We start from the raw sequence: 18,680 nt of genomic DNA, 5'->3' as shown, positions 1-18,680 counted from the left end.
CTGTTTAGAGAATGGGGAGTTGTGATATTGCTACCACTGCACATCTTCACAGCGCAAGTCTGCGTGCCCTGGACACTCGCACCTATGTCATTACGCGTCTCCACGACGTAGCCCTGCGCGAAAAGGCGAATGTTCCTCTCGTAGCTGTTTATCCGCTGACATTTCGTGCATAAAATTTCGATGATTAATTTCCATTGTCAAAAGGAAGATCCGATAGCAAACGATTGCAAAATTAATGGCTTACATCTGGAGCGCGCTACACCGCATAAGTATCTAGACGAACGGAAGGCGAACGGGAGTGTTCAGGGAAGGCACGGCGCGTCTGTAAAGGAGTCACATACGAAGCGGTATTGCTCCAGCATTTGGGACCCCTTTAACGAGGCGATATGACTGTAGACAAACAAATTCTGTGACGCACTGCTAGGACAGTAGCAGGTCAATATAGTTCATACGGAAGTACAAAAGAGGTGCTCGGGGAATTGAAATGGGAATCTTTGGAAGAAAGGCAACGCTGCTATAGCAAAACCCTGTTGGCTAAATTTAGAGGACCTGTGTGCGATGAACACTAAGAGCTTTTCTGCTACCACCACTGTATATTTGTCGTAGTCATCGACATTGAAAGAAAAATCGTGGCGCGTAGAGAGACTGAGGTACAGTAGCTCTTCGCCCGCTCAGTACGCTCGGGCATAGGACAGAAAATCGCTTATTTCACTGCTCCCAAATCCCATCCGCCACAGTTGCTTTCGCAGTATATATGTAGATGTAAGTATTGGATGCAAGTTGTACTACTGTCTTATACGCAGTGAAGACTAGTAACAGCTGACATAGAGGTACGTTGTCAGTTTTTCCGCGCTCAGTCCGTAAAACTTTAACATGCAGTGCAGTAAACCCTGCAGACTTGCTCAGTTGCTCGCCAGACAATGTTGCCAACGCACCGCATTCGTCACTATCATACCCTCCACGTTGCCGCATCCTGTTACGCTTACGTCTATACTCTGTGATTGCCGCATCTCTCGCAAAACTGTTATTTCCACGATTTTAGCTTAGCTCTATGGTATAAATATGATTATCCGCCTGCAGGAGACCTCTACAATGAAGCTACTATTTTTCGAAGGCCTTAACTGTACTGGGGTGCAGACCTGCGAGCCGTTCCTCACTGCCCTCTCATTTCGAGAGCACACGGTTCAGGGTCAGGAGGAATCCATGAAAACTGCGCCCAGTGAAATTTGCGCCCAACCACAAATCTGTCAAGTCTGCGCCCACCGCCTGCTTCTTTTGTGTCATGGCTTACCTGCTCCCTAGACACTGCCGAACTGCACGCCGATAGACTTCCTCTAGCACAGCAGCCGACTATCTGAACAAAAAGCCTTATTACCGCTCTAGCTGTCGTACAATCGACGTCGTGCCACATGAATATTTCTGTCACAATAGTTCCGATATGAAAGTTTCAACGACCATTCAGACTGACGTCTACGCAGTGGTAAAGCTACATAGTTTTGTATCTGGTGCAGACTTTTAATTTTCACACCTACCCCTCTCTCTCCGCACACCCGCATTGCCAACCTCATAAAAGCATAAAATACAACATTTGTGTTCAGGAGTTTTTCATATGCGTGACTACTAAGTAATCAAAGTATAACGTTAAATACTTCGCAAGCAGCTTTTATAGATGAAAACAAATAAGTAAAACACGTTTAAAAATAAACACACACACACACACACACACACAGTTGAACTGATTATTAAGGAAGCAGAACAAGTAAACGAAGATCTTAGCGACAGGTGACTAGCACGTAGGTTAGAATTTCTTCCTTCTTTTTCGGCTACAAATTTTGGAACTGCCTCCTGAGTATTGATATCTTTAACTATCCCATTTTTTATTGACTAACTGCCGGCCGAAGTGGCCGAGCGGTTCTAGGCGTTACAGTCTGGAACCGCGCGGCCGCTACGGTCGCAGGTTCGAATCCTGCCTCGGGCATGGATGTGTGTGATGTCTTTAGGTTAGTTGGGTTTAAGTAGTTCTAAGTTCTAGGCGACTGATGACCTCAGAAGTTAAGTCCCATAGTGCTCAGAGCCATTTGAACCATATTGACTAACTGCTAAATTAGACAGTCGTGCTTGACTCATAGTGGCCCCGAGATAATTCGTAATTAATCTGACTTGCAAAAAAAGAATTCTCTTACATAAAGCTATCGAAACACAAATCGCAGCGACAAAATAAAGTTGGGAACATTTAAGGAGAAAATCTTCTTAGTCGTGAAATTTGTGCTAGGATACCGTCTTCAGGAATCTCGTGATAATTTTCAACTGATTTTTGTGTAATCGCGAGAAGTTTCGTTTCTGGATTTTGAATGATATACGTTCCATGGTTTTGCAGCGTGTAGCTATTTCTTCTAGAAAGCTGTCGGTGCACTCGTTAATTGAGCTCCTCAGCTCGCAGCATCTGTATGGTATGGCTTCAAAATGCGACCTCGGAAACTTCCAGGGAGCATCCCTCAGCTCTTCTACCTGTTGTCAAGGGTATTAGTGGACCCTTCCTCGACCCTTTCTGGACGCAGATTTCAATGGGCGCAAATTTTAGTGTGCGCAGTTTTCAGTACACTGTCGAGAGACCGCATACGGCAGAGATTTCATTCGTTCATCTTATATCTCCGTATCGAGCGACGAAGCGTGCTGGTCAGGCGCCGGACGCGGCTCCGGAAGAGTGTCGGTTCAAATCTCTCCTCTGCCCAGCAGCTGTAGATTTTTGGCTGATGCTATTATTGTTGCTTTGAAAAGAATGCTGTCGGTTTCTTTCCGTATCCTTCCTCGACTGGAACTTGCGCTCCATTGAGCACGACGTTAATCTCTAATCTTCCTTCCTGCCCCCGTTGCTTCCTACCATATCTGCGTCTTTTAATCTTTCGCGTCCTTCAATGCGTCTAATTTTCTGCCTCTGGCTGTTACACTTGGAGTCTTAAAAAAAAAACGCATTTTTTTCTGGTCATTACTAGACGAGACAGTCAAATGAAAACGAGACAGATGGAAAAGAAGTAAGTAAACTGTTTATTATTTCAAATGTAATCGCCGCAATTGTTATCATGTTTATGCCACTGCGAGACAAGACGGTCAGTGCATTCGTGGAAAAATGTTTTGCGGTTGCCTGCGGAACCGTGATTGTAACCTGGCGTTCACCTCTTCGTTCAAATCAAATGACTCTAAGCACTGTGGGACTTAACTTCTGAGGTCATCAGTCCCCTAGAACTCGGAACTACTTAAACCTAACTAACCTAAGGACATCACACACATGCATGCCCGAGGCAGGATTCGAACCTGCGACCGTAGCGGTAGCGCGGTTCCAGACTGTAGCGCCTAGAACCGCTCGGCCACTCAGGCCGGATCACCTCTTCGTCCGAAATAAATCGACAGCAACTCTCATCAGGGCTGCGAAAATATCGCATGGGGAGAGATGGGGACTGTGTCGACGTGGCGTTGAAGGGCTCCCCAGCGAAACTTGGGCAGCGTAGTCGAAACACCCTTGGCAACATGTGGGCGGGCAGGTATTACCCTGTTTCCAAGTTCGATTTCGACTACGCTGCCCAAGTTTCGCTGGGCAACCCTTACACATCCTCCAGTCACTGATCGTCTTATGTCACAGTTGGTTAAATGTATAAACAGTTATGGCGATTATTTCGAAAATAATAAACAATTCACTCATTATTTAGTGTTCCGTACCTCAGTCGGTAAAAACGGAGCTCCTATGGGTCACTTCGTTGTCTGTCTGTCCGACTGTTCAGAACCCTACTTCTCACGTATGGGTAGGCGTACGAAGCAGAAATTTTACATAAATAAGGTCAGCGGTCCCTTGGCGGTGTAAAACAGTGAAACTCGTAAGTCACTGTAATAAAAAGATTGGCCATTTACGAAACTCTCTCATCAAAATCCACAGGGTACTTTCCGTTGGCCGAAAATCATGAAATTTGGAAAGAAGCAAGGTTTCACGCTACAGCCAAAGGAAAAGATTCCGAAAAGTCTTAATTTGTAATTATATTACCCTAAAAATATATTTCTTTTGCCATTTGTCATCCGAATTCAAACTAGAAGTTAAACCACACTCGAAAGTCTTGGAGTACTTGGAACCGATAACATGGCAGTATCAGTGTCAATAACAGAGAAAAATTCTATTCCTGGAATGGGTGAACTCTCTACATACGTAAGAAGCCGTCAGTGAGCTTGTCCTCCTCCCACCCGCCTGTTTATTTTTTCCACCTGTCCCGCGTTCATTCGATTGCTTCGTGTAGCTCTGATCTAACTTCTGGGTTCCTGTAGTCACCACTCTGTTTTGAAGGTCCATATATTTTTCTCGGAATTTACGTCCCTCTCTTGTCCACATTTTATAGTTATCTTGTCTTAGACAGATTTAATATTCAGATTCGTATAAATATTTCGTGTATATATACAGGGCTATTACAAATGATTGAAGCGATTTCATAAATTCACTGTAGCTCCATTCATTGACATATGGTCACGACACACTACAGATACGTAGAAAAACTCATCAAGTTTTGTTCGGCTGAAGCCGCATTTCAGGTTTCTGCCGCCAGAGTACTCGAGAGCGCAGTGAGACAAAATGGCGACAGGAGCCGAGAAAGCGTATGTCGTGCTTGAAATGCACTCACATCAGTCAGTCATAACAGTGCAACGACACTTCAGGACGAAGTTCAACAAAGATCCACCAACTCCTAACTCCATTCGGCGATGGTATGCGCTGTTTAAAGCTTCTGGATGCCTGTGTAAGGGGAAATCAACGGGTCGGCCTGCAGTGAGCGAAGAAACGGTTGAACGCGTGCGGGCAAGTTTCACGCGTAGCCCGCGGAAGTCGACAAATAAAGCAAGCAGGGAGCTAAACGTACCACAGCCGACGGTTTGGAAAATCTTACGGATAAGGCTAAAGCAGAAGCTTTATCGTTTACAATTGCTACAAGCCCTGACACCTGATGACAAAGTCAAACGCTTTGAATTTTCGGCGCGGTTGCAACAGCTCATGGAAGAGGATGCGTTCAGTGCGAAACTTGTTTTCAGTGATGAAGCAACATTTTTTCTTAATGGTGAAGTGAACAGACACAATGTGCGAATCTGGGCGGTAGAGAATCCTCACGCATTCGTGCAGCAAATTCGCAATTCACCAAAACTTAACGTGTTTTGTGCAATCTCACGGTTTAAAGTTTACGGCCCCTTTTTCTTCTGCGAAAAAAACGTTACAGGACACGTGTATCTGGACATGCTGGAAAATTGGCTCATCCCACAACTGGAGACTGACAGCGCCGACTTCATCTTTCAACAGGATGGTGCTCCACCGCACTTCCATCATGATGTTCGGCATTTCGTAAACAGGAGATTGGAAAACCGATGGATCGGTCGTGGTGGAGATCATGATCAGCAATTCATGTCATGGCTCCACTCTCTCCCAACTTAACCCCTTGCGATTTCTTTCTGTGGGGTTATGTGAAAGATTCAGTGTTTAAACCTCCTCTACCAAGAAACGTGCTAGAAGTGCGAGCTCGCATCAACGATGCTTTCGAACTCATTGATGGGGACATGCTGCGCCGAGTGTGGGAGGAACTTGATTATTGGCTTGATGTCTGCTGGATCACTAAAGGGGCACATATCGAACATTTGTGAATGCCTAATGTGTGTGCAAACCATTGTGAAAATATCTCAAATAATAAAGTTATTGTAGAGCTGTGAAATCGCTTCAATCATTTGTGTATATATATATATATATATATAGAGAGAGAGAGAGAGAGAGAGAGAGAGAGAGAGTAATTAATATACAGTGCAATAATAGTGCCCTCTGCCACACAAGTAGGTGCTTTATTACTTTATTGTACGTTATCATTATTGTTTATCATTATTATTATTTGAATAAGAAGGACTGCTGAGACTGTTTGAAATAGTTATTTAAAGACACGCCTGGTTTCTCAGTCTATATTCGCATCATCAGATGTTTATCTGTTTACAAATGTATAAAACAACTTGACAATGGCAGGTAATGGAAAATGAAAGCGACTACGTTTGTGTCTGCTTACAGTCAGTTCATAACAGCGAGCTGTTTTAAAGCAGGAAAAAGCACATTCCCCATCATTGTAGTTGAGGTATTTAAAATTTTTAACTAGGAAATGTGCGAACGTCCATTAATAAAAAGTAGGGTCTAAGACTATCCTGAAGCTGAAGCCTAAAAAAGAATTCTGTAAAAACGTCATAAGCAGGAACGTAGTGGATATTATACAAATAATTTATAAAGAATTCTGCAAAAGAACCGCGTTTGAAACGGCGCTGCAGAAATAACTGTTAGAATATGTAGAATTTTACCTCCAATGGGGAGGAAGCACTACTGTTGCCAGTATTAAACTAACTGTAGGCTGCAGCGTGGCCTACTTGGAGTGTTGAGGAATGTGCTTTCTCCGGCTTTTAAACAGGCGGCCTTGATGGATTGACTGTAAGTAAACGCAACCATTACCTGCATTTTCAAAATTCTAACGAGTTGTTTTGTGCATTCTTATACAGAAAAACACCTGATGATGCAAATACAGTTTGTCAAACCGGTCGTGTCTTTAAATAAAGATTTTAGACAGTCGCAGCAGTCCTTCTTATTCAATATGGAATATTTCGACTGCGGATGCCCTACGTACAAAGTGCTCCATATTATTGTTGTTTATTATTATTATTATTGCCATTACATAGCTCTGATTATTACAGTGTAATGTTGATTGCGTTTGCACAAAAAAGCAGATTTTGACTTTATCGTTGTAATAATAATGCGCCGTTACGCAGTGATTCTAGAACTTAGAGTGGTCCATTTTGGTGTCAGTGCTGCGTGCAAACTGTTTTACAGTGCTACAGCAGCGTCTGCCTTTCTGTTTCAGAATCTGGGCACAGGTTGGACAGCGGCAACAGCAACCTGTTCTGGAGAATCCAGTTGGACCAAGATCTCTTCGACACCATCATCGCCATTTACCCGGAGTGGTTCAAGGTGAGTTCTTCTTGCTTCCCGGAGTGACGATCGGGCGTGGGTCCTGGGGGAAGGGGGTGGGGTAGTTTCTCACTTTCTCCTCCCTCTTCCCAAATATAGTTTGCTGTCATTCACAGTTTTAAAGTGCCGCAGTTGGCTAGTATCTGATAATAGCAATACATGTAAAATGTTTTGTTGTAATTGCAGTAATTTACACTATATAGAATCGAAATGTGCAATCGCCATTGTCGGTGCTACACGTGGCACTACGATCCTGAGCACAGGTCTGCAGGCTGTGACTGTGTGACAGTCGTTTCCCCCTACGGTCAGGTTGGTCAGTGTTTTTTTTTTTCCTGTCTTTGATGACTCGAGACTCTGTGGTTTGCCAGACCTACCTGATGATGAATAATGAGCGTATGGCATTGGTGGCCGGGAGACCCCTCGCGGGGCGGTTCGGCCGCCACTCCCAAAGTTCTTTAACGCCACTACGGCGACTTGCGAGTGAATGAGGATGAAATGATGATGAAAGACACACAACACCCAGTTATCTCGAGGCAGAGAAAATCCCTGACCCCGCCGGAAATCGAACCCGGGAACCCCGTGTGCGGGAAGCGAGAACGCTACCGCAAGACCACGAGACGCGGACACCTACCTGATGACCGCGGGACGCTGGACGGTTTGTTGTCGGCAGCAGGTGTGGTCAGCCTGGCTGGAATGCTTGCCTGAAGTCGGCCAGTCCCGGAGCGACCGACTCGAAAGTATCCTGTCTTCAACCACAGCTTGTAATTTTAGAAAATACCGCGTCATTTTTAGACCCTTCTGTTGCTTCTTTATTTTCCAAAAGTTACCTGAGAAACTTGAGCATTAATACACGTAAAAATATAACTGGTCTTACAAGGGAACCTCCCCATCGCACCCCTCTCAGATTTAGTTATAAGTTGGGACAGTGGATAGGCCTTGAAAAACTGAACACAGATCAATCGAGAAAACAGGAAGAAGTTGTGTGGAACTATGAAAAAAATTAGTAAAATATACAAACTGAGTAGTCCATGCGGAGATAGGCAACATCAAGGACACTGGCAGTCTAGGAGCGCCGTGGTCCCGTGGTTAGCGAGAGCATCTACGGAACGAGAAGTCCTAGCTAGATTCATGTCTTCCCTGGAGTGAAAAGTTTAATTTTTTATTTTCAGTTTATGTGACAGTCTCTTATGTTTTCATCACTTTTTTGGGAGTGATTATCACATCCACAAGAAAACCTAAATCGAGCAAGGTAGAAGAATCTTTTTTACCCATTCGCCAAGTGTACAAGTTAGGTGGGTCGACAACATATTCCTGTCATGTGACGCACATGCCGTCACCAGTGTCGTATAGAATATATCAGACGTGTTTTCCCGTGGAGGAATCGGTTGACCTATGACCTTGCGATCAAATGTTTTCGGTTCCCGTTGGAGAGGCACGTCCTTTCGTCTACTAATCGCACGGTTTTGCGGTGCGGTCGCAAAACACAGACACTAAACTTATTGCAGTGAACAGGGACGTCAATGAACGAACGGACAGATCATAACTTTGCGAAAATAAAGAAAGTAAACTTTTCACTCGAGGGAAGACTTGAACCAAGGACCTCTCGTTCTGTAGCTACTCACGCTAACCACGGGACCACGGCGTTCCTGGGCTCAGATTCTCCTTGATGTTACCTATCTTTCGCATGGACTACTCAGTTTGTATATTTTACTAATTTTTTTCACGGTTCCACACATTTTTCCTGTTTTCTCGATTGATATGTGTTCAGTTTTTCAAGGCCTATCCATTGTGCCAACTTATAAATAAATCTGAGGGGGGTGCGATGGGGAGGTTCCCTTGTTAGCAAGATATTCTTTGGTGGAGAGGGGGGGGGGATGTTGATACTGACCACTACCCTACCCGCCCCCTCTCGCCGCTAGATCCGCGCTTGCGTTCCGTGTGCTGGCAAGGCATTCTGGTAGCCGAGAGCTGCTCGGTGGTCGGTGCTGCTGGGTGCGGGCACGTCGTTTATCCTCGTGTGCCGCTGTTGCCGGTAATGCGTTTCTCAGGTGCGGTAGTTAGCACTTGACTGAGAGTACTCCTGAAGCCGTCGGCACACGGACCGTGCAACCGAACGTTGGACGTGCCGAGTTTCTGACGTCATAGCATGGAATAGAACGTTCGGGAGTCTTTCTGAACGTGCCGAGCAATATCTAGGATATGAGATATTCTGAGCGTGAGTCTGAGCAGTGACCAATGAGATGGCACAACGTCACCTACGTCACATGCACGCCGTCTTCCTTCAGTACAGAGTTCTGAGGCGCCATATTGGCATTCATTTCAAGCCTATATGTATATATGCCGTTTCTGAGCACCAGCAAATTGAGAATCACTCGAAAACCCGTTGTTACCTGTGTGATTCGTTCCAATAAAATAATGAGAAACATCACATTCGTGGCAAAATAATTATTGTAACTTGCGTATTGTGAGAGTATGTTATTTGAAGGCAGCGACACACTGAAGATCACCCAAAACGCATGTTCATCGTACAATTTATTATAATTAAATTTCAATTAGTAACATATCTACGATAAGGTTTTTAGCAAGTGTTAACTTGCTATGATTGAGGGTTAAAAGCGTGTTGACGGTTTAGCTGAGTGTGTAGCGTCACTGATCCGTATGTAGTTTCAAATTTGGGCAGTGGTTCGTGACTCGACGCTTCAAAATTCTTTTCCTAACATTTGCCTTTTTATTAGGTTCAGATGCTTTATGATTAGTTTAATATAAGTATATACTATAATATTTGATGTTATCTAAATAGTTAACCTTTTTTTGAAGGGTGACTTTGCTCGATTGGCTTAATCTATAGGACAGCATGCGCTACTTGTATAAAGATATTTTGCTCCTTTTTCTTTTACCCTTCGTAATTCACATGTTGCATACATTCTGCCACTGGGTAGGAACAGTGATCAAGTCAGGTTGACCTTAGGGTTTCACTAAAATGTGGAAATGATGAAATAATATTTATCTTATGTGGAGAAGTATTGCAAATTTGTATCGCACTGTTTGTAGTGGAACTTTCATAAGCCTGTGCCCTTATTGATTGAACATGATACTTTCCTTCTCGTGGACGATGGAGGAAATGTGCGTTTTAATAGAGCTAATGTGGGAATTTTATGCGCGCCCTTTTCGTAAACAGTGTGATTTACGAACTAGAAGCATCCCGCAACTGCCGCTGGAGTGTGTTGCGATCTCGTATACCACGTTGGGGCCCACGTACCGTATGCACAAGTCGCGTCATTTCTGAGCGTACAGCAGCACGTTGAACTTAGCACGCTCAACGTTGACGTTCGACAGCGCGGCCCGTGTTCCGACGGCGTTAGACACAGCCAAGGGCCGGAGAAAGCTGCACGAACGCAAACAGTGCTTCATCGCAGGTCTGAGCGAAATCGAAGCCCAAAAGCTAAACTAAGTCAATAGGAACGTAAAGCGACCAATGCGAAACGCGTACATTGGATTCGAAGGCGAAACTTTGCAATCAGAACCGACGAAAAAGTTTAAAAAATTTTAACACAACGTAAAGTCAGTAAACTGTTTAAAATTGTCTGTACAGTCGTCCAGGAATCATATAGGCACCGGAAAAGGTGACAGCAAGGCAGGAGGCCGAAATACTGAATTCCGTCTTCCCGAATTGTCTCACCACGAAAGATCATAATTCGGTTCCTCCATTAGATCGTGGCGCTGTCGCCGAAAGGACAAGTGTGTTAGGTAAATTTTTGCGGAATGGAACATCAGCTGCAACAGCTCAACAGAGTAGAGGCAAATGGATCTGAGGAGACAGCTGTACACTTAACTCGTGCGGCGCTTGCATTCTAACTATCCAAAAATATCTGTAACAAAATTCCTTCGCTTACGTATTTCCAGTAGAAAATGGACGTCAAGTTTGATCACACGTATGGCGGGTACCTATGTAGCTCTACTGCACACTTAATGCAGTAGAACGGGTTTTGCGTTGAGCTACTCGAGTTCGATTCCGGTTCTAGGTGTAATTTTATTTTTCTTTGCTAATTTTGATCTGACCAAAAATGCTCTGGTATACGTATTCTGCGACTACAAAGTTTTAAACGGTTAACATGGCAGTTATTGGTTAGACATGTCAGAAATATTCGTGAAGATTAATACCAAGTTATAAATAAAGTGCCTGTCGTAGGACAGAAACAACTACACAACGTATGAATTTGGAGATGTTACACGTGTATGCTACATTCAGTAAGAGCGGTCAGTTGTAATATGTTAAGTATAAAGCTTCTCCGAATTCTTCGCAGCATAACTGCATCTACAGTTACAAGAGCAATGTGGACCAGCGCTAACAATTTTTCTGCATTCATCAGCGGAGTAGAATAAACGTGTTCCTTTCAATATAACCACACGAAGAATTCCAGGGGATGCAGGCTGGCGAACGCTCAGATCGTAAAACAGATACTCCACCACCGCTCCATTTCCCAGGAAACACGCTTGCTTAAATACCGTTGCAAATTTCATCCAGAGTGTGCAGGTGCACCATCGTGATGGAACATAACGAGTGCCAAGCATGAACTGGAATAACTTCTGGTGTTTCCGGTAAATTGTTGGTGCGAAATTCGTTATACGAGGGTAATCCCAAAAGTAAGGTCTCCTGCCTTTTTTTTTAAGCAAATAGACCTATTTATTTCTACAATGGTTTACTTCAGTTTACAGCATGAACATTTACCTATTTTTCGGCATAATCACCATTTGTGTCGACACATTTTTGCAGACGCTGTGGCAGTTTTAGTATGCCCATGCCATACCAGCTCGTCGCCATGCTGTTCAGAGAGTTATGAACCTCTTCTTGCACCTCGTCGTCGGAGATGAATCGCTTTCCGGCCAAATGTTCTTTTATCCTAGGGAACAGGTGATAGTCACTGGACGCCAAGCCAGGACTATAGGGTGGGTGGGTGATTATGTTCCACTGAAACTGTTGCAGGAGAGCAACGGTTTGCCGAGCGATGTGTGCGCGAGCGTTGTCATGGAGAATGTGTACGCCCGTGCTCAACAATCCTCTTCTCCAGTTCTGAATTGCCCGTTTGACTTTTTTCAGAGCCTCGCAGTACCTGTCAGCGTTAATTGTGGTTCCAGCGATTCAGCTCCGACGAGGAGGTGAAAGAAGAGGTTCATAACTTTCTGAACAGCATGGCGGCGAGGTGGTATGACATGGGCATACAAAAACTGCCGCAGCGTCTACAAAAATGCTTCGTCAGAAATGGTGATACGTCAAAAAATAGCTAAATGTTCAAGATGGAAACTGATGTAAACCATAGTAGAAATAAACAGGTCTATTTACTTATAAAAGAGTAGGAGACCTTACTTTTGATATTACTCTCGTATCTTCGCTCGGTGAGCCGTTCCGACGCCGTGTAGGGATCCACGATACTGTTTCCCACTATTCCCGGCCATACTTTAGTGCTTTACCGGACCTGTTATCCACAGTCTCAGGCGACGGCCTAACTTCTTTCCAGTGGTGGCCATTGTGCGTATTGGAGATACACTCGCGTACTAACGCAGGTTTATCAGATCATATCACAGTCTTTAAGAAGTCATCGTTGGCTTTTTGCTGTTGTTGATACCATTCACAAAAAATGCATCCGTAGGAAGCGGTCTGTAGGATGCTGGTGTTTGCGCTAGCGAGTAATGATGCAGGTGTAGCCCTCCATCGCGCAACACTTCGACGACCACATTTTGCTAGGCGTACAGCTGCCTCACTACCTGAGTTCTGCTTCGCTGAGGTTTCTCGTGCACCAGTTTGTAGAATTGACTTCTTCGTTAGCTGCAGCAGGCATAGTCCGCGGACGACCGCTGTTCAGAGATTACGGCTGGAGACACCCTTCTCTCGAAGGCGAAGCTCCCGACGACGGAACACATTTTTGTTTGGACGACGTCGACCGAGATACCTAGCAGCATATTCACGAGCAGCAACTTCAGTCCTGGTACCAGAGTGCACCAGAGGCCAAAAGGACGTACTATGTGTGTACGACTGCACAGTGGAGGACGTAAATTGTGCGTTAGGTCGCTCGCAGCTGTTCCTTGTATGTGGAAACCTGCACGTAAACACCTCATTCGTTGACTTGGCGTGTTGTCCGTGATGCGCATCAATCCACTTACAGATTTTTGTAGCTGCCTTACGTACGTATGGAAGTCAACTTTGAATTTTATTTTAACTTAACTTCAAGTAGCAGCTAATTTTTCGGCAAAGTCGTTCATCCTTGGGAACTAGTCGCTCTTTTTTTGGGAACCGTTCATTTGTACTTGTTCACCGTTCATTGTGCTTGGTATGTGGTTATGAAAAACTGAAAATTAGTAGCATAGGTGGCTGAAGGTGGAGGGCGCCCAGAGGGGCCACTATCCTCCCCCCTGGAGTACAGAGTTTCTATCCATAACAGAATTCTCACACACTTGTAATTTTCGTGATTCTGCAAAACGTCTCGTTTAGCCAACTCTAGCGTTATGTGGCTGATCGCAGGCGCACGAAAAACCGACCCCGAGTACAGACTTGCTCGCCAATTACGCACGATTTGTTGACCGCTACGAGCAGAATAGATAAACATGTAATAATCAGGCAGTGAGGAAATAACAAATAAGCTAATGCAAACAACTTCGAAAGAATAGATGACGATTGGTAAGCGACAGTGTGCAGTATAGTACGAGGTGCATTCAAGTTCTAAGGCCTCCGATTTTTTTCTCCGGACTGGAAAGAGATAGAAACATGCGCATTGTTTTAAAATGAGGCCGCGTTCATTGTCAATACGTTCCAGAGATGGCAGCACCGTACGGCAGATGGAGTTTTACCGCCAGCGGCGAGAATTAGAACTGTTTTAAATACTTAAAATGACAACGTTTTCCTTACTTGAACAGCGTGCACTCATTCGTTTTCTGAATTTGCGTGGTGTGAAACCAATTGAAATTCATCGACAGGTGAAGGAGACATGTGGTGATGGAGTTATGGATGTGTCGAAAGTGCGTTCGTGGGTGCGACAGTTTAATGAAGGCAGAACATCGTGTGACAACAAACCGAAACAACCTCGGGCTCGCACGAGCCGGTCTGACGACATGATCGAGAAAGTGGAGAGAATTGTTTTGGGGGATCGCCGAATGACTGTTCAACAGATTGCCTCCAGAGTTGGCATTTCTGTGGGTTCTGTGCACACAATCCTGCATGACGACCTGAAAATGCGAAAAGTGTCATCCAGGTGGGTGCCACGAATGCTGACGGACGACCACACGGCTGCCCGTGTGGTATGTTGCCGAGCAATGTTGACGCGCAACGACAGCACGAATGGGACTTTCTTTTCGTCGGTTGTGACAATGGATGAGGCGTGGATGCCATTTTTCAATCCAGAAACAAAGCGCCAGTCAGCTCAATGGACGCACACAGGTTCACCGCCACCAAAAAAATTTCGGGTAACCGCCAGTGCTGAAAAAATGATGGTGTCCATGTTCTGGGACAGCGAGGGCGTAATCCTTACCCATTGCGTTCCGAAGGGCACTACGGTAACAGGTGCATCCTCCGAAAATGTTTTGAAGAACAAATCCCTTCCTGCACTGCAACAAAAACGTCCCGGAAGGGCTGCGCGTGTGCTGTTTCACCAAGACAACGCACCCGCACATCGTGCTAACGTTACGCAACAGTTTCTTCGTGATAACAACTTTTAAGTGATTCCTCATGCTCCCTACTCACCTGACCTGGCTCCTAGTGACTTTTGGCTTTTTCCAACAATGAAAGACACTCTCCGTGGCAGCACATTCACCAGCCGTGCTGCTATTGCCTCAGCGATTTTCCAGTGGTCAAAACAGACTCCTAAAGATGCCTTCGCCGCTGCCATGGAATCATGGCGTCAGCTTTGTGAAAAATGTGTACGTCTGCAGGGCGATTACGTCGAGAAGTAACGCCAGTTTCATCGATTTCGGGTGAGTAGTTAATCAGAAAAAAAAAAATCGGAGGCCTTAGAACTTGAATGCACCTCGTACTCGGGGCTGACCTTTCTTACGCCACCCTGCACTACTCAAATAATACTGTAGGAGTTATCATATTTTTTGTACAAAATGTGACACCATACACTCGATTACGAAGCGCGGGCTACATTCGGTTGTAAGTCGGTCTGCCTTCCATAACAATGAACATGCTCTTTTACCTTGGATAAAAAAAAAAGACAGAAAATGGCCACTCGTGTGTGCCGTGCCGACGTCCTTTGCATGTGTAATAACAAACGAGTATTTCTTCTGCTGTTTATCGAAATAGTGAAGTAATGTGATACGATGTTTTGTTACCTGGAAAGTTGTATGTATTAGATACCATATAATTTTTATGTATTTTACTTAATTATAAAATACAGTTTAATTACCGGTCTTGGACGCTGAATAGAATGCGAAAAGTACCTGAAGTCCAGAGTTCAAAAAAGGTTTGAAACAGATCTGGAATGGGCGTGCAAAGCGAACGAAACGAACATCATCTCGATACTGAACTATGAGCAGTCGGCAGTGGAACTGCGACGAGTGGCCACGCGAAGAAGGACGAGTCCGGCCGAGCGAGATCGAGACCAGACGGGAACGAGACCGAGGCGGGAACGAGACCAGCCGATGTGCCTTTGCGGGAACGAGATCGGCCGTTTACCGTTCCCGGGAACTATAAGTAGAAAGCCGCGACCGAAGTGAACTATGAAAGACCGTTCCTTAGAATTCGTTCCTCGCTCGTTCCGTTCATCTTGGTGAACCGTTCCTGTGGACCCGTTAGTTCGCGAACGACCCATCTCTGGCGTGTAGATTTTCGAAACACTTTGGGAGTGCACGGGTAGAAACAGAACGATGCAAACTGCCAGGAGCCAGTATGTTACCATGGCTCTCCCCTACTGTCAAAAATCAGCCTTCCGTCTTGTCGTCGGTATCGTAATACAGTTGCTGTCCTTCCAGTAATCTCCTATTTCATATTAAAAAGAAGGTGGCCACCAGCACGCGCTGTCCTCTTTTAACTATTTGCGTTCGAAACAACGTATTTCGCGTATGTTGTTTCTATGAAACAGAACGTGACCAAAGATGTTTCACAAATTTAGAGTGCGTCACTCCAAACTGCGATTTCAGCTGCAGACAATAGAAACAAGTAAAGCTACCGAACCGGTGTCTGCGAAACCTTAGTAGTGAGTATTTAAGGAGTGCCTGATAGTTACTTTTTTGCAGCTGCAAACCTTTCCTTTTCAACTGTACCCACTGTCCACCTGAGACGTTCCTCGCAACAAGGCACAGATTAACATTGTACCGCAGACATAAGGTAGCATGCGTCGTTATATGACTGTCTTCATTTGTTTATGTATTACACTTTCTGCAGAAAGCGAGATCCACGTACGGGAATTGACTATAACGACACGTTTCTGCGGTGCCTTTGCAACCGAGGCGCCTGTCTGCGAGGAAATTCGATCCATTTGGGTTGTAGGACGTATCTCACGTTTTGAAACTAAACGTCAGTGAACACTAAATGTTCCCCCTCAACCACTAGTTGGCGAGCCGGCACGAGTTGCCATTTTCTCCGCCGAAGTCAGTCTCTGCGTGTTATCAGAGACTGGTTCGCTTTCTCGTGGCCCCCGACAGTCAGAGTGCGAGATGACCTCGGCGTACGTTCCGCCTCTTCCCCAGAGCAGCTGATCGTCGCGTCTCGTCTGAAATCCCTGGGCTAGCAGGACAGAGCGGATGAGGTTATATTTATGCATAAGGGACCAAGATAAGTTACTGTCAGTTGCACTCTGCATATAAACTTATTTCTTAAGACAGACAATCACACAGACAAGAATCAAAAACTCTCAAGGTTTTAACGAAGGCCTCCTTTGATTTAATGTAGATCGGCTGAAGGCCTCATCGAAAATCCGAGGCACAACGCCTAAGCAAGGAATTGAGGTACAAGAGTTCTTCTGGAGGTTTCACTTCTTCAATATAAATAGGTTGAAAGCCTTAGCTTAAATTTTTCCCATAGAACCCGGCTGAAGGCCTCACATTAATCAAGAACAGTGCTACGGCTTAAGGCCGAGACAAAAATTTTCAGTGTTTAATCTAAATAGGCTGAAAACTCGGCTGAAGGCCGCGTATCAACAAAACAATTTAACGGCTTAAGGCCTAGGAAGAAGAGCTTTCAATTTCAAAAGGCTGAAGGCCTATTCTTAAAATATTTCGTGTAAAACTCGGCTGAAGGCTTCATACTAAAGACTAACAATCTTATGACTTAAGGGCAAGATAAGGTTTTGAATTTTTAATTTAAGAGAGATTAAAACTCGGCTGAAGGTCACACACCAAGCAGAAAACAATTTTACGGCTTAAGGCCTAAAGGGAAGAGCTTCTAAAATTCAACTAAAATAGGCTAAAGGCTTTATCCTAAAATGCTTCACATAAAACTCGGCTGAAGGCCACATACGAAACCCAAACAATCTCACGGTTTAAAGCCTAGACAAGGAAATTTCCAATTTTTAATTTAAGCTGGAAAACTCGGTTGAAGGCCACATACAAACTAGAAAATATTTCTTACGGCTTAAGGCCTAGCCAAAATGTTTCAACTTTTCATTTGAGAAGGTTGAAAACTCGGTTGAAGGCCACGTACCAACTTGAAACAAATTTACGGCTCAAGGTCTAGGCACAAGGAATTTTCAATTTTAATTTTGAAAGGCTGAAACTCGGCTGAAGGCCACAAATCAAACAAGAAACAATTTTTTTACGGCTTAAGGCCTAAGGAGAAAAGCCTTGCAATTTTAATAAGCTAAAACTCGGCTAAAGGCCATACAGAGTACTTACGACTAAAACGGAAATCACTATGTAAAACACAAGGAGGGGCGCTCAGAAGGTTCCGAGGTTCGGCCTGGGAAGCTAACACTAGCGCACGTTTAGGTGAGACAGGCAGCCAGACCGACAACCTCTTAATCGGAAGGTAAGCCAGTCGACAAACCAACCAACAAGATCAGTTCTGCTCCACCTAACCAGCGAAACGACAATAAGATGTCAGTAGCACATGCCGTCAGCGGCACCGGCCTGGCCACGCACCGCGGAGACTTCCTCGCTGCTTTGGGCCAACCGACCCGCTGCGTAGGCCCGAAAACGGTCAGAGGACCAAATACACATCGGCCGATGAGATGACCGACCGAACGACCAACCAACGGGCGCTCCCGCTCCAGTTTCCTTCCGTCGGACAGTTCAAGTGTGTCGCCAGCGGTTGGCGAACACTGGTTATCCGCGCCTCACCGACGCTCCGTCCACGACTTCACTGCTGTTGCGTCCCGACCGAACTCCAGACACACGACGACCCGGAAATACTATCGGTCGCTCCAGAGATGGTACGACGGTGCACTTATCGATAAGCGCTGCTGCTGCTGCCACTCACGGCAAGTAAGGCAGGAAGTTAGTGACGCCAGTAAATGGAATAAGAAAACGAGGCGGCAGTACCGTAAGAGAAGATGACAAACAATAAACAGCAAGAACACGAGCCGCGCACGGCTCACCGTGCTCTACGCGCATTCCTGTGTCAGCGCCTCTAGTTCGCGTGCACAGTGGTCTCTGAAAGGCGACCTTGTGGGGTGAAGCCCGCCGGCGACAATGTGCCGGCGCTGCGGCCGGTGCCAGCGGACGAGAATAGCGTCGCCTTGGG

The 18,680-nt window shown here is 45.2% G+C and overlaps 1 protein-coding gene across 1 annotated transcript in view; it reads left to right on the top strand.

Moving 5' to 3' along the window:
- LOC126474294 (uncharacterized) overlaps positions 1-18,680 on the top strand; it is a gene marked incomplete at its 3' end in the record, with an annotated part of 247,297 nt that overhangs the window by 219,897 nt on the left and 8,720 nt on the right. The window contains exon 4 of the mRNA XM_050101759.1: positions 6,906-7,012. Within this exon, the coding sequence (XP_049957716.1) occupies positions 6,906-7,012 (107 nt within the window). The remainder of the gene's footprint in view (positions 1-6,905; positions 7,013-18,680) is intronic.

This window comes from Schistocerca serialis, chromosome 4 (genome assembly GCF_023864345.2).
Source record: "Schistocerca serialis cubense isolate TAMUIC-IGC-003099 chromosome 4, iqSchSeri2.2, whole genome shotgun sequence".
NCBI classification, from domain to species: domain Eukaryota; kingdom Metazoa; phylum Arthropoda; class Insecta; order Orthoptera; family Acrididae; genus Schistocerca; species Schistocerca serialis.
Note: the sequence above shows the minus strand (reverse complement) of the source record. Positions and strands in the feature narration are given on the sequence as shown.